The sequence below is a fragment of the Rhinolophus hipposideros genome, assembly GCF_964194185.1.
Source record: "Rhinolophus hipposideros genome assembly, chromosome: 15".
In the NCBI taxonomy this organism is placed as follows: Eukaryota; Metazoa; Chordata; class Mammalia; order Chiroptera; family Rhinolophidae; genus Rhinolophus; species Rhinolophus hipposideros.
Genome location: NC_138061.1, coordinates 50,768,491 through 50,781,585, shown reverse-complemented (window position 1 = coordinate 50,781,585; position 13,095 = coordinate 50,768,491). Strand labels below are relative to the sequence as shown.

General features: G+C 36.6%; 1 protein-coding gene across 6 annotated transcripts in view; it reads left to right on the top strand.

Moving 5' to 3' along the window:
• Window positions 1-13,022, top strand: part of ANXA7 (annexin A7) — a 38,464-nt gene extending 25,442 nt beyond the window's left edge. For 4 of the 6 annotated variants that reach the window (XM_081074415.1, XM_081074413.1, XM_081074416.1 and 1 more), the window contains 6 exons: window positions 1,380-1,493; window positions 1,714-1,884; window positions 3,963-4,133; window positions 4,211-4,286; window positions 5,370-5,482; window positions 7,232-9,358. In XM_081074415.1, the coding sequence (XP_080930541.1) occupies window positions 1,380-1,493; window positions 1,714-1,884; window positions 3,963-4,133; window positions 4,211-4,286; window positions 5,370-5,482; window positions 7,232-7,354 (768 nt within the window). In that variant the 3' untranslated portion in view covers window positions 7,355-9,358. Of the gene's footprint in view, window positions 1-1,379; window positions 1,494-1,713; window positions 1,885-3,962; window positions 4,134-4,210; window positions 4,287-5,369; window positions 5,483-7,231 lie in introns of all 6 variants that reach the window. The other 2 variants (XM_081074417.1, XM_081074414.1) reach the window with 2 other exon arrangements.
• Window positions 13,023-13,095: the final 73 nt, after the last annotated feature.

Below are 13,095 nucleotides of genomic sequence, written 5' to 3'. Positions count from 1 at the left end.
CCTGCTTTATGCCAGGCATTGCTTTGTTCTAGCAACTGGTTATTGACTATGTCTTGTTGATCTAATCGGTAAAAGGCTCTTTAAAAATGTGTCTTCTGTCTTCTTTCTACTTCCATTGCCACCACGGAAGTCCAAGCCTTTATCACTTACCTAAATATTCCAGTAGCCTAAACATTCTCATCCATAGCGTCTTTATTCATCACAGTCCCTACTGCCTGCCATTGCTACATTAACACATGTTCTGGCATAAACGTTTCCAATGGCTCCTCCCAGCATGCAGAATCAAATTCACATTCTTTAGCTTGGTATTCAAGGTAATAATCGAAGCATATACCGTATTTTGCCATGCCTGATGTGATCCTGTGTATAAAGCGCACCCACATTTTTGGCCCAAACTTTCAGGGAAATGGAATTAGTACCACCCATGTATAATGCGCATCCTTATTTTTCCCTCACAAATTTGGGCAAGAAAGTGTACATTATACACGGCAAAATGTGGTAATTACATCTTTTTTTCCCCACTTATCTGTGAGAACATTCCCCTCTAACAAAATTGGTTGTCTTATTGTTCTATTGAACAAGCTTGACTCATTCTTGCCTCTATACTAGTGATTCTCAACCTCACCTGATCATTATAATCTCCTTTAGAATTTCAAAAAAGCACACAGAATCTCTCAGTATTATTCCTCCCCAACATTATTTATTCGTTTGTTTATTTTTCAGAAAAATCCCACAGATGATTTTAATACATAGCTAGGGCTGGGAACCACTTTTCTGTTCCTTGTTTGTATTATTCCTTTTTCCCTGAAATACCTTCCTTCTTTCTCTTTGCCTGCTGATTTTTATCTACTCTTCAAGAACTGGACTAAAAGTTTTCTCTGCTTTCTGTAGCCCCCTTTAACTTCTTCTGTTTCAACTGTTTTTGTTACTTGTTTCTGTGCTACTTACTCATCTGGTGCTGGAATACAGGCTACCTTATGTTATCTCTTTTTAGATGTTTATTTTGTCTTTCCAAATAAGAAACAATGATGAGTTCTACTTCCTCACAGAACAAGAACAGTTTCTATACTAAGAAGTACCAATTTATCATTTTGTTCACTTGAGTTATTCTGTGTTTCATGTATCTCTTGTACTTCATACAATGGTGGAACTACAGTAAGAATTTATTATTGTGTTTATTGATAGAATGAATAAAATATCTGCTTGAGTGTAACAAACTTTAAATGTACATATTTATTTGTTATCATATAATGTTCAGATTTGAAATTTAGGTTTTCACAAGGCAGTTCAATTACATTGTTCTCTGTATTTTCCTTTAAAAATTTAAGCAACAAACTTTGAAGGGCACATATATTTAGTTTGTACTTATAATTAAACAGGATTTAATCAAAGATCTCAAATCAGAGCTAAGTGGAAATATGGAAGAATTGATCCTTGCCCTGTTCATGCCAACTACGTATTACGATGCCTGGAGTTTACGGAATGCAATGCAGGTAAATATATGTCATTTACTTTGGATATTTTATCCTATTTCAAAAACCCCCACAAATTATGACAGTTCCGAATTTACAGTGACAGCTAAATCAATACATTGTTTCATATCATCTGAATAGACAGCTTTTGAGGTATGGAGGCCAAAGAAATATTTGATATAACAGTAAGATTTAATCACTTTCAGTTTGTCTTTCTCTTGTCTTTCTTCATTTCACATAGGGAGTAGGAACTCAGGAACGTGTATTGATTGAAATTTTATGCACAAGAACTAATCAGGAAATCCAAGAAATTGTCAGATGTTATCAATCAGAATTTGGACGAGACCTTGAAAAGGACATTAGGTCAGATACATCTGGCCATTTTGAACGTTTACTTGTATCCATGTGCCAGGTGAGTATAGCATGAATGTTTGTGTCCTGGTGGAGGGAACATTCTTTATTGCCTATTGCCAGGGAGTATTCTTTATTGCTTTTAATATTTAGCTCCCTTGGAATCTTGCCGTCTTTAAGAAGGACAACACAGAACCCAGTACATAAATTTCTTTGTAGTCACTGTTGAGACTTATTTCAGCAGATCTGACTTTTGTAAGAAATCATAAATTAACCGCTTTAAGCTTGTATGGAATCAGAAATCTACCTGAGTCTGTGTCTTAGGATGAGGATGAATTTGTACTTTTAAGCTTAGCATTGCACTGCCAGTTAAGCTGGACCATTAACCGAAAATATGCAGGCAGCCGTGGAAGTGCTATAGGAAGTGAGTACTGTGTGCGGAGAGCTAGAAATACAGAAAAAAGTTTCAGGATTCCCAGAAATATTGTGATTAGCACCTTCCTTATTCTGATTCCCCAAATGTGCTGGAGAGGTGACAGAAAATTCTCCAAATAGGGTATTTGGAATTATATTATAGACCCACTTAGAATGAGCTATTGAGGGTATATTTGAAAGAGATGCAAAAGGCTAGCACATTGATTCAGTATCAGGAGTTCTTGGCTATTCTGCTAGTACACAAGTTGGACAGTCTTGAGGGATCTCAAAGTGAGTGGGGAGAGGCTCTTCAGAGCGAAGGAGGGTAGTTGCAGAAGAGAGAATACACTGTAGTGAGTAGATGTGGAAATCAAAAAAGGAAGCAAATGAGTGGGAGGAAGTTGAATTTACCTAAATGGAGTAACAGTGGGGGAGTGGGTTAGCATTTAAAAAGAACAACAAGTAGAAAATCAACAGGAACAGAAATTTAACACTAAAAAATGGTTGTTGAGACTTGACATTTGTTGCTGAGTGTCTCCTTATGCAGGGTGCAAGGCCCAGCCATTTTAGAAAGTAAAGGGACCAGGGAGTGAGCAGAGCAATGGCTTCCTAGGAAAGTGGGACTGTATTAATGTGTTTGAATCTAACGGCAAAAACGTGGGAAGTTTTTCCTGAGCACCTTTTCCTGTGCTGTATTTAGTCGTCCGTTTAGAATATGTCTCTACATATTCTTTGTGCCCAGGGCTTTTCAGAAGACAGTTTCCCACCTTCAAGGAATACCTGCCCATTTTGTTCGTTCAACAGACACTGGGATTCTACAGGACAGCCTTTCCTTTGTTTGGGTTTGTGTTTCTGTTTTTGAGAGAAACCAGCTGCCCATCTAAACTTTACTCTTGTTCAGGCTCAGAGCTTTCTCCCTTCCTCAACTTTCCTCCTATCCCAGGAGAGAGTTTGGTATACAATTGGTATAGTCCTGCAGAACTTGAATTATGAATAGCTTCTTCTGAAAAGCTCCTGCATCATTTTTATTTATGCATTCATCATAAATACTTATGTACATATTAAGATTACACTTGGATGAAGGAAAGGAAGTTCATGAAGCCTCCATATTATATGCCCCCTCCTTGACTTAACTTCCTTGAGCGAGAAACTTTGTCTTTCCTGTGTCTCTACCACCTACCACATCTTATTGGTTCTGTTTCTCTGGAGAACCCTGACTAATACAGCCTGACACAAAGCAAGTGCTCCACATCTTCTCCCTTTTAGTTGCATGAATGAATACAAAGTGGAATTGAGTATAATGCATATTGAGCTTAGATCCCAGCTAAGGAGGGTTATGATTTCTTCATCTGAGTGGTAGTTTATGTGTATATCTCCTAGTAGAGCTATTTTTGTTTTTGTGGGGGACGGGTATATAAATCATGTATATGTGCATAGAATTTTTTATGGAAACGAAACCTTTCCTGGTTTAATGTAGCTCTCAATGCCCTGAAAAACTCCCATTTTAACATAACCTCATTAAACTATGATCATATAAAATCCAAAGTGGTGTAATAAAATACTAGTTACACTAGTGTAGTGTCGTTGCAAATAAAAGATATGCATGACAAACTTTATTTATTAATCTTTAATAAATTGTCCCTTAAATCCAAAAGCGACTAGATGGGACAGAACATTTTGAATAGAACATGTATCACTTCCAATTCCTGCCTTCCTTTTTTGCAGGGAAATCGTGACGAGAACCAGAATGTTAACCACCAGATGGCTCAGGAAGATGCTCAGCGCCTCTATCAAGCTGGCGAGGGGAAACTGGGGACCGATGAATCTTGCTTTAACATGATTCTTGCCATAAGAAGCTTTCCTCAGCTGAAAGCTACCATGGAGGCTTATTCCAGGGTACGAGCTTTTTTTGAAGATCTGACTTCTGTTTCAAGGTGTGAAAATATTTTAACTCTTATACTTTTTGTTTGCAGATGGCTAATCGAGATTTGTTAAGCAGTATCAGCCGTGAGTTCTCCGGAAATGTTGAAAGTGGTTTGAAGGCCATTTGTAAGCTACTTTTCTATTTTGCTTTGTTTTGTTTATAAATGAGTAAGGCTTTGAATAGTTGTTCCCATTAAGTAATGATAGTTAATATGGCCTCCCTGGAATCTGCTTAGGCAGAGGCTGAGCTAACCCAATGGTTTTTCATGCAATTCCCTATGAATGGTTGGTGGTGTGATCAGTAAGGGTTGTTTTGGAATTATTTGATCCTTATTGTATATGCCCTTAATGAGGACTATGCAAGAATATATGATAGATTGTGGCATTTCCATTAAGGTGAATGGGAAAGCACTAAGCAACTATGAGTGCCACCACACAAAGTGTCATTTTGAGCCCCCAAAAACAGTTTTTAAATATTCAGCCCAATGATACCCGTTTCCCTTTTGAAATTAAAAACCCGATTTCTAGTGTTCTGAAATTCAGATGTCTAACGAAATGAAAATTTCATTCTCATGGAGAATATAGGACTAAAGAGAATATTAGTACCACATTGGTATTAGCAACTGAATGTCTTACAAATAGTAAGTGCTACAGTAATGGTAGCTAAATTAATAATGTACAGTTGATATATCTTTATCATCTGCAGGAAGAGACTTTGCTAAGTTAATTTTCCTAAGAGAAAATGTGTCAGATTTCTTATCATTCTCAAATCTTTGCTCAAATATGTGTTTTCTTTTTTATATTGGAGTGTTATCTCATATCCTTCTCTCAGCCAAATGATATATTTGACTTCTAGAATTCAAATTTTATTCATTATTCCTTTTAAGTAAAATATTACTAGGGCACTGTTGCTACAGCTCTTCTCATTGTAAGGGGGAAAATGTAAAGAATCTAAGCTACTGCATCAATGGAGAGAATATATTTTTGGGGGGCCACATGGAATCTTCTAGAATTGAAAGTAGCCTGTCTCGTGCGTCTAGAAAGAAATGTGGAGGCTGAGAAAAATCCAGGGGGAGAGCATTTTCAACTCACTTCAGATTTCTGAGATGATTACAGATGATCAGAGGCAGGTTAGAAATGGTAAATGAAGTAGGAACATGGACATTTGTCAAACCATGACTCCATAACTGAGGCATCTCTGACTTACAGTGCAGTGTGCCCTGAACCGCCCTGCCTTCTTTGCTGAGAGGCTCTACTACTCTATGAAAGGTGCCGGCACAGATGACTCCACCCTGGTCAGGATTGTGGTCACTCGCAGTGAGGTGAGGCTTTCTCTCTGTGTCTGATTTTACTTGATTTTGAATGTTGATTTCTTTTCTTTTTTTTCTTTTTTATTTTTTTAAGTTTTATAAGAGTTTATTTGAGCTACATTGATGACCTATGCTGAGCAGCAAGATCTCATATGCACCCTGAATGTTGATTTCTTAAAAGTTTCTCAGTCCCTCGGGAATGCTGTTAAGAAAGAACTGTCTTTGTCACTGCTGGTATAAGGCACCTTTGTATAAGGCACCGTATTCCCTTCCCTCATGCCTGAGAGAGGCTTGCCGCAGTGACTTAGACCACGGTACTGTACCTCAGGGAAGCCCAGTGCCAAAGAGTTTCCTGTTTGAGAAGGTCTGTGGAGAAGACTGGTTTATGGCCAGTTGGGAGATGTTTCTCTTCTGGTTTTCATTGTGTTTATGTAAAAAATTGTCTGAATGACCTGTGTAGGTTAATCCTATTGGATATAAAAATTCTTGAAATAGAGCATAGCTTGTTAATCATAGAACAGTTTTTTTTTTAACAAACTCATCTTTATCTCTGCCTAAATATAACCTCAAATGTTTCCTTTTCTTTGATTTTTTTTATATTTATTGGATTTTTTAATTGAAAGAAAATATATTACTAAATTATACTAAAGAAGGTAAATTATTTTTTAAAAAACAACCAGAATATGGTGTTTAAAAAAAACCTTTTTGTGTATTTGTTCTTTTTTTTTTTAAATTTTTTTATTGGGGCGACAATTGTTAGTAAGTATGCTGGTTCTTAGACCTAAATTTTCTAAGCAGGATCTTTTTTTTAAGTTGCAATGAAATATACATAGCATAAAACCTTACCATTTTTACCATTTTTAAGATTATAGTTCAGTAGCATTCAGTACATTCACATTGTTGTACAACCATAACCACCAGAACCTTTTCACCTTGCAAAGCTGAAAAATCCATACTCATTAAACAAGAATGCACCATTCTTTCTCCCCAACCCTTGGCAAACACCATTCTACTTTCCGTCCCTCTGTATTTCACTATTCTGCGTACCTCATATAGTGGAATCACACAGTATTTACCCTTTTGTGACTGGTTTTCACTTAGTATAACGTCTTTAAGATTCATCCATGTTGTATCTTGTGTCAGAATTTCCTTCCTTTTTAAGACAGAATAACTTTCCATTGCATGTATACACCACCTTTCGTTTATCCATTCATCCATCAATGAACACTTGGATTGCTTCCATCTTTTGGCTATTGTGAACAATGCTGCTTTGAGCATGGGTGTACAATATTTGCGTCTCTGCTTTCACTTTTGTGTGTATACCTAAAAGTGGAATTGCTGTATCGTATGGTAATTTTCTTTTCTTGTTTTGAGGAATCACTATACCATTTTCCACAGTGGCTGTACATTCGTACCAGCAATACACAAGGATTCCAACTTCTCCACATCCTTGCCAACACTTATTTTCTGTGTTTTTGATAATAGCCATCTTATCAAATGGTTTTTAAATGAATAATATTTTGGAATAGATGAAACTAGTACCTCTCTTATCCAATATTTTTACAGAACAGTGAAGCAGACCTTCATTGTGTGATGCCAGCCCTAGTATGAATGCTAGCTATCAAAGTCAGTCACTTGATGTTTTCCCCCCACTGCTTTGATTGTAATTAGGATCTTTTCACCATCAAAGAATAATTCTAATAAGTACCAGTTTCCTTTTGACAGTTTTTTTCTAACATCAAAAATATGTCTTGTATGCAGATCGATCTTGTACAAATAAAACAGATGTTCAGTCAGATGTATCAGAAGACCCTGAGCACAATGATTGCAAGTGACACGAGTGGAGATTACCGAAGGCTTCTTCTGGCCATCGTGGGCCAGTAGGAGAGATTTTTTTTAAATGAACAAAGCTATTCAAAGCTTATCCCTTCAAAGCAGTGACTGACCCGCATGCAGCAATATCAACCATCATCTAACCAAAAGAGCTTTTTATTAGGGACTGTGTCAGGGTATTGTGCTTGGTTTGCACATGTGGTTATTGCCTTAATTCCAATGTTATTTTTTTCCTCTATATACAATCAATGTAAAGCCATATCATAATGGTGTAGTAATAATGCAATGTTTGTAAAGCATAATTTTCTCACTGCTCTTATCCTAATCAGGATACCAAATTGAATAAAAATCACAACAATCTCTAATTCTGTGTAATAATATTGAATTTTTAAAAAGGTTGCTGAAAATTCTGCCTTTGAAAGTCCTATTAGGCCCATTGGATGGTTATAGTTGGTGGTATATCAAAGCTATATTAACTTTAAAAAAAAATTCAGCTCTTTTAACCTAGAAGAGTAATTTACATCTTATGTCACATAAATTGGTATTCTGTATTCATAAACACTAATCTTCCCACATAGAAAATAGATTATTGCCTATAGCAACTTTGAAAAAAGGGATTAGAAGTTTATGTGCCTAACATACATAGTCTACTTTTATGTCTACTAATACCCCCTAAAGATCTTTATTGGCCCTTGATTTATGAACGACTTTAAAATTAGGTGCAATTTAATCGTGACCCTAGAAAGTGAAGTTGGACACATAAGAAGTGCTCAATTAATGAGCAGATGAGGCTTAAAGCATCTCCCTGGCAGAATGAATGCTAGCTCTTTGGAGAAGTAGTTTAGGAGCTCAAAGGTACAGCATGGTGATTTAAAAAGAGGTTTCTTGAATAACTATGGTGTACACCTGAAACTAATATAATATTGTATGTTAGCTGTATTTTAATAAAAGTCTTTAAAAAAAATACAGGTTTATCCCCAGTACTGAGCAAACACTTATTGATTATGTTGAGCATTATAATAGGTAGTCAGGGAAAATACAAAGGAAGGAAATTTATAATCTAGTGGGGGTTCTAAACAAAGAAGTTATAAATATTAGATTATAAATTCTGTTGAGGATAAGAACCCTATTAGTTCTTTGTGCTGAGCTCCCTGGCACAAAGCATGCATATGTGTGTGTGTATATATAAAATTTTCTTTTTAATTAAAGTTTATTGGGGTGACAATTGTTAGTAAAGTTACATACAAAGCAGATATTTAATATAGATTTGGTGAATGTGCTAAAAACTGAGGGGAAGAATAGTAAGTATCAAGTAGAATTCAATGCACATTTGTGTAAGTACCAAGGAGCATACAGGTGGTGTAAGACACAACTTTACCCTTAGATAGACTTCTGTACAATTGTAATACGAGGCAAAAGCAAGATACATGGGTAGAAGGATAATGGGCTAAGATAGATGTAATTACTTTAAAAAGTTTCATTGAAAAAGTTCAGTTTTGATCTAGTTTTTGAAAACGTATATAACAGTGATGGGATTTGGTAAAGATGAGAAAGGAGCGTAGGGTATTAAAGAAAAGATATGAGCAATATATTTTTAACCTTTTAAAAACTTGAGATATAATTCATATACCATTCACCACTTTAAAGTGTACAATTTTAGCATTAAGAATTTGTACAGCTATCAGCACAATAGATTTTTGAACATTTCATCACCCAAAAAGAAACCTTATACCCATTAGCAGTCATTCCTCATTCCCCCTCCTGCTCAGGCCCTGGCAGTCACTAATTTACTTTCTGTGTCTATGGATTTGACTATTTTGGGCTTTTCATTCGAATGAAATATGACATGCGGCCCTTTGTGTCTGGCTTCTTTCAATTAGCATACTGTTTTTAAGGTTCATCTGTTGTAGCATGAATCAATGCTTCATTCTTTTTTATGGTTGAATAAGCCACTGTATGGATATACATTTCATTTATCGACTCATTAATTGATGGGCATTTGGGTTGTTTTCACCTTTTGGCTATTGTGACTAATGTTGCTATAAACATTCATGGAAAAATGTTTGTGTGGGCACATTTTCAATTCTCTTTGCTATGGCGCTAGGAATTGTAGGATCATATAATATCTTGATGTTGAAGTTTTTGAGGATCTGCCAGACTGTTTTCCAAAGAAGTGACACCATTTTGCAATCCGACCAGCAGTGGGTGAGGTTTCTAATTCTTCCTCATCCTCACCAACACTATCATATCTCTTTAATGATAGCCATCCTAGTGGATGTGAAGGGGCATCTCACTGTGGTTTTGACTTGCTTTTTCCTAATGACTAATGAGCTTATTTTCTTGTGCCGATTGACAATTCGCGTATCTTTTTTTTTTTGGAAAAATGTCTATTCAAATACTTTGCCCATTTTTAAATTGGGTTATTTGTCTTTATTGTTGAGTTGTGAGGGTTCTTTATGTATTCTAGATAGTAGACCCTTATTAGATACAATTTTGTTTTGTATTTTTTTATGGTATGACCAGTCATGTGGACCCCAAGAAGATTGATTTGATGTGATGTGAACCCTGACAAGAAATTTCTTTGCTGAGGTAGACTCCGCATGGTCAACGGAGGGCCTAAATTCTATGAGTAGTAAGAGTCCAGCCATTTACTGATAGGGACCCCTCCTGTACTCTGTATACCTGAAAGAACCTCATACGGAACTCTCGGCTTCCAGCCCTAAGACCTGCCTGTTTACACAGTGTGAGTCAGACTGCAGGGAAACCTTGGTTTGTTTTTTTTTTTAACCAAGGGATGAGACCTGCCCCGTCCAATCAAAACTGCACAATTTGGATACCTCATTTACATAAAAACCTGGGTGGGATCTTTTGCTATAAAAGATGGCCTCCCCTTTGTCTTGGTGGAGCACAATTTAGGTTGCTGCTTGAATCTGTGTCTCCAGGCTGCAGCTCCTTTCCCCCAAAATTGGTTTGTATATGTAGATGATTTAATTCCGATTCTCAGTACCATTGTGTTTTCTATAGCACTCAAGAATGCCTTTTCTGTGTTTTCCATATGCAAGTTGATGTTTTAAGTCCGTCAAAAAACATTTGAATGCATGTCCTCATAAGGACTATAGAAAATTCAGAGTGGTTACTACTAAGCACTCTAGAATAAAAGAACTTGAACTCGGTTTTGCTTTCAGGTATCCTACAGTTTAATGATGATTAATTATGTTGAAAAAAGTGACACCTGTTACTTACCCTTGTTTGCCAAGGCCTTGAAACAAAATATGAAATAGACCAAGATCATGAGAACTGTTCCCTAGCAAAGACTTGGTCCTAATCCTAGCTTATTATGTAGAAAAAGCATATTGTACTCAAGGTAAGATGGCTAGCTCAGTGCAAATTCACTCACAGCCCTCACTTTGGAAAAAAAATCCAGAGAGAAATGCTGTCCTGAATAGTTCCATAGTTTTATTTTGAGAACATTTTATTACTTATGACATTGCAATTTTGTTTTAAATCTTTTTTTTTCTTAATTTTCATAATGTTAATATTGGTGATGTAAGAAATGTCCAAACCTGTAGAGAATTTTTATGAGTTTATTTGCGCCAAACTGACGACAATGGCCAGGAACCAAAATCTCAACGGATTGAAAAAATGCTCCAGAGAATGCAAGTTTAGTGGCTTATTTTATACATACATTAGGATAAAAGGAGGAGATGTAAGGAGGGTTACATGAAATCCATTGGTTGTAGATGAAGGGGGCAGGAGAAAGCAAAGCGGGGAAATCTGGGATTGGATAAAAAGTAAAAGGGAGACACTTTTTGTACATTGGTGGGTACAGGACAGTTAATAACATTTACAGTACATACAGATGATGTGTGGGGAACAAGATAACAAGGAGGGGTTCTGTGGTCTCTCTGTTCTGGTGCTGCGGTTGTGCCCAGGGGTCTGGAAAAGATTACTCAGACATTTGAAAGGTATGTTGTCTTAAATGCAAAAAGACAATTGACAGACTCACTTAAGGTAAAACCAAACCTTTATTAAGGAAGCTACAGGTCTAGGACATGACTACCCACCATGACTCGGAATTTTTATGTTCAGACCATCCTTACTTTCCTTCTCTGAGTTTATCAGGCCCACCATGCAGTCCACCCCCTGAGCTTGTCAGGTTTAGTATGTGGCCCCTTTTTCATTCACAATATGTTTATTAGCAGAAATAAAATTTATTTTTAAAATTTGGCTCTGGTAACTATCCTAAGCACGGAGTTTTCATGGAGAGCGGTATGTACGTATGTGCATATAGTTTAAAATTCTATTTTAAAATAATTTTGACTATATAGAAAAGTTGCCAAAACAAAGAACTCCCAAGTCCTCTTCACCAAGATTTTTGAGTAGTAAACATTTTATTGCTTCATTACTCATCTGTGTGTGTGTGTGTGTGTGTGTGTGTATGTGTGTGGTGTATATCACCCTTGTTTAGTCTTTTTCCAGGCCTTTTGAGGTTTGAGAGAGCAAACTGCAGACATGATGCCCCATCACTCTTAATCACTCCAGTGCATATTTTCCCCCAAACAGGGTGACTCTCCTCCATAACAGCAAGTATCCTTACACATCAAGAAATACATGTTGGTACAGTACTACCACCTAGTCCACAAAGCCCACTCAAATTTCCCTGTCTCAACAATGTCTCCTTTCCTTTCTGCTCCAAAATGCTATACAGGAATACATACTGCATTTAGTTGCTGTGAACTTGAGACTCCTTTAATCTGAAATAGTTTTGAGTCACTCATGTCCTTGACAGTTTTAAGGAGTACAGGCCTTACTTTCTGTAAGATGGCCTACAAACTATAGGTCCCTCTGATGGCAGCAATAGCACGATACTTTGCATTTGGGAGTCTCGTCAGGAGGCACACAATGCAGACTCCTCCCAGCACGGGTGTTGTTAACCTTGATCACCTGATCATGTCGGTTTCTTCAATTACCTGGTTTTCTCCTTTGTGATTGATTAGTATTCCAAAATCATGCTAATATCCTATCCCTCATCAAATCTCCAACCATCAACCTTCGCATCCGCTGAAGACTCCTGCCTCAATTATCCACCTTTACAGTGGGTGCCAAATGGTAATTCTCTATTTCCATCACTTCTTCTCCATTGAGTTGGCGTTCTACCGTTAGAGCTTTCCTTTCTCTCCATTTATTTCTACCAATGTGAACTTGTGTATTCCTATTTTATTCAATGGATTGTCATTCATTATTACCACTTTATTTTGATGCTCTAGTTGTCTCATATTTGGCCAGTGGGAGCCCATTCAGGCTGGCACTTAATATGCAACATTGTTGAGTAGCATACTGCTAAGATTCCTCCATGTTCTGAGTAGCTGTAGTTCATTCACTTTGACTATTTTGAAATATGTTATTTTGTGAATATGTATGTTTTTTTCACCCACTTTTCCATTGATGGGCACTTGGTTTGTTTCCAGGTTTTTGCAATTGTATTTTGCTATTCCAACTCTAATGCTGAATTTCAAATATATTCACACTTTTCATTAACATTTACTGCAAGTCTGTTCATTATATAAATATTGGGCACCGGAAGCAGCATTGTTTTGCAATCTCACCAACAGTGTGTGAATCAGGCTCACTTTTAAAATACTCTTATCTGAATTTTTCATGGAGAAAGATTTAATCGACCTGTTTTCAAACCCGTTTAATAAAGGTTTTACTTTCTATGAATTCCTTTTTGATTTTTCTCCTCTTACTTATGGAAGGACATTTAAAGAAAAGGGTCGATAAAGCACAATGTA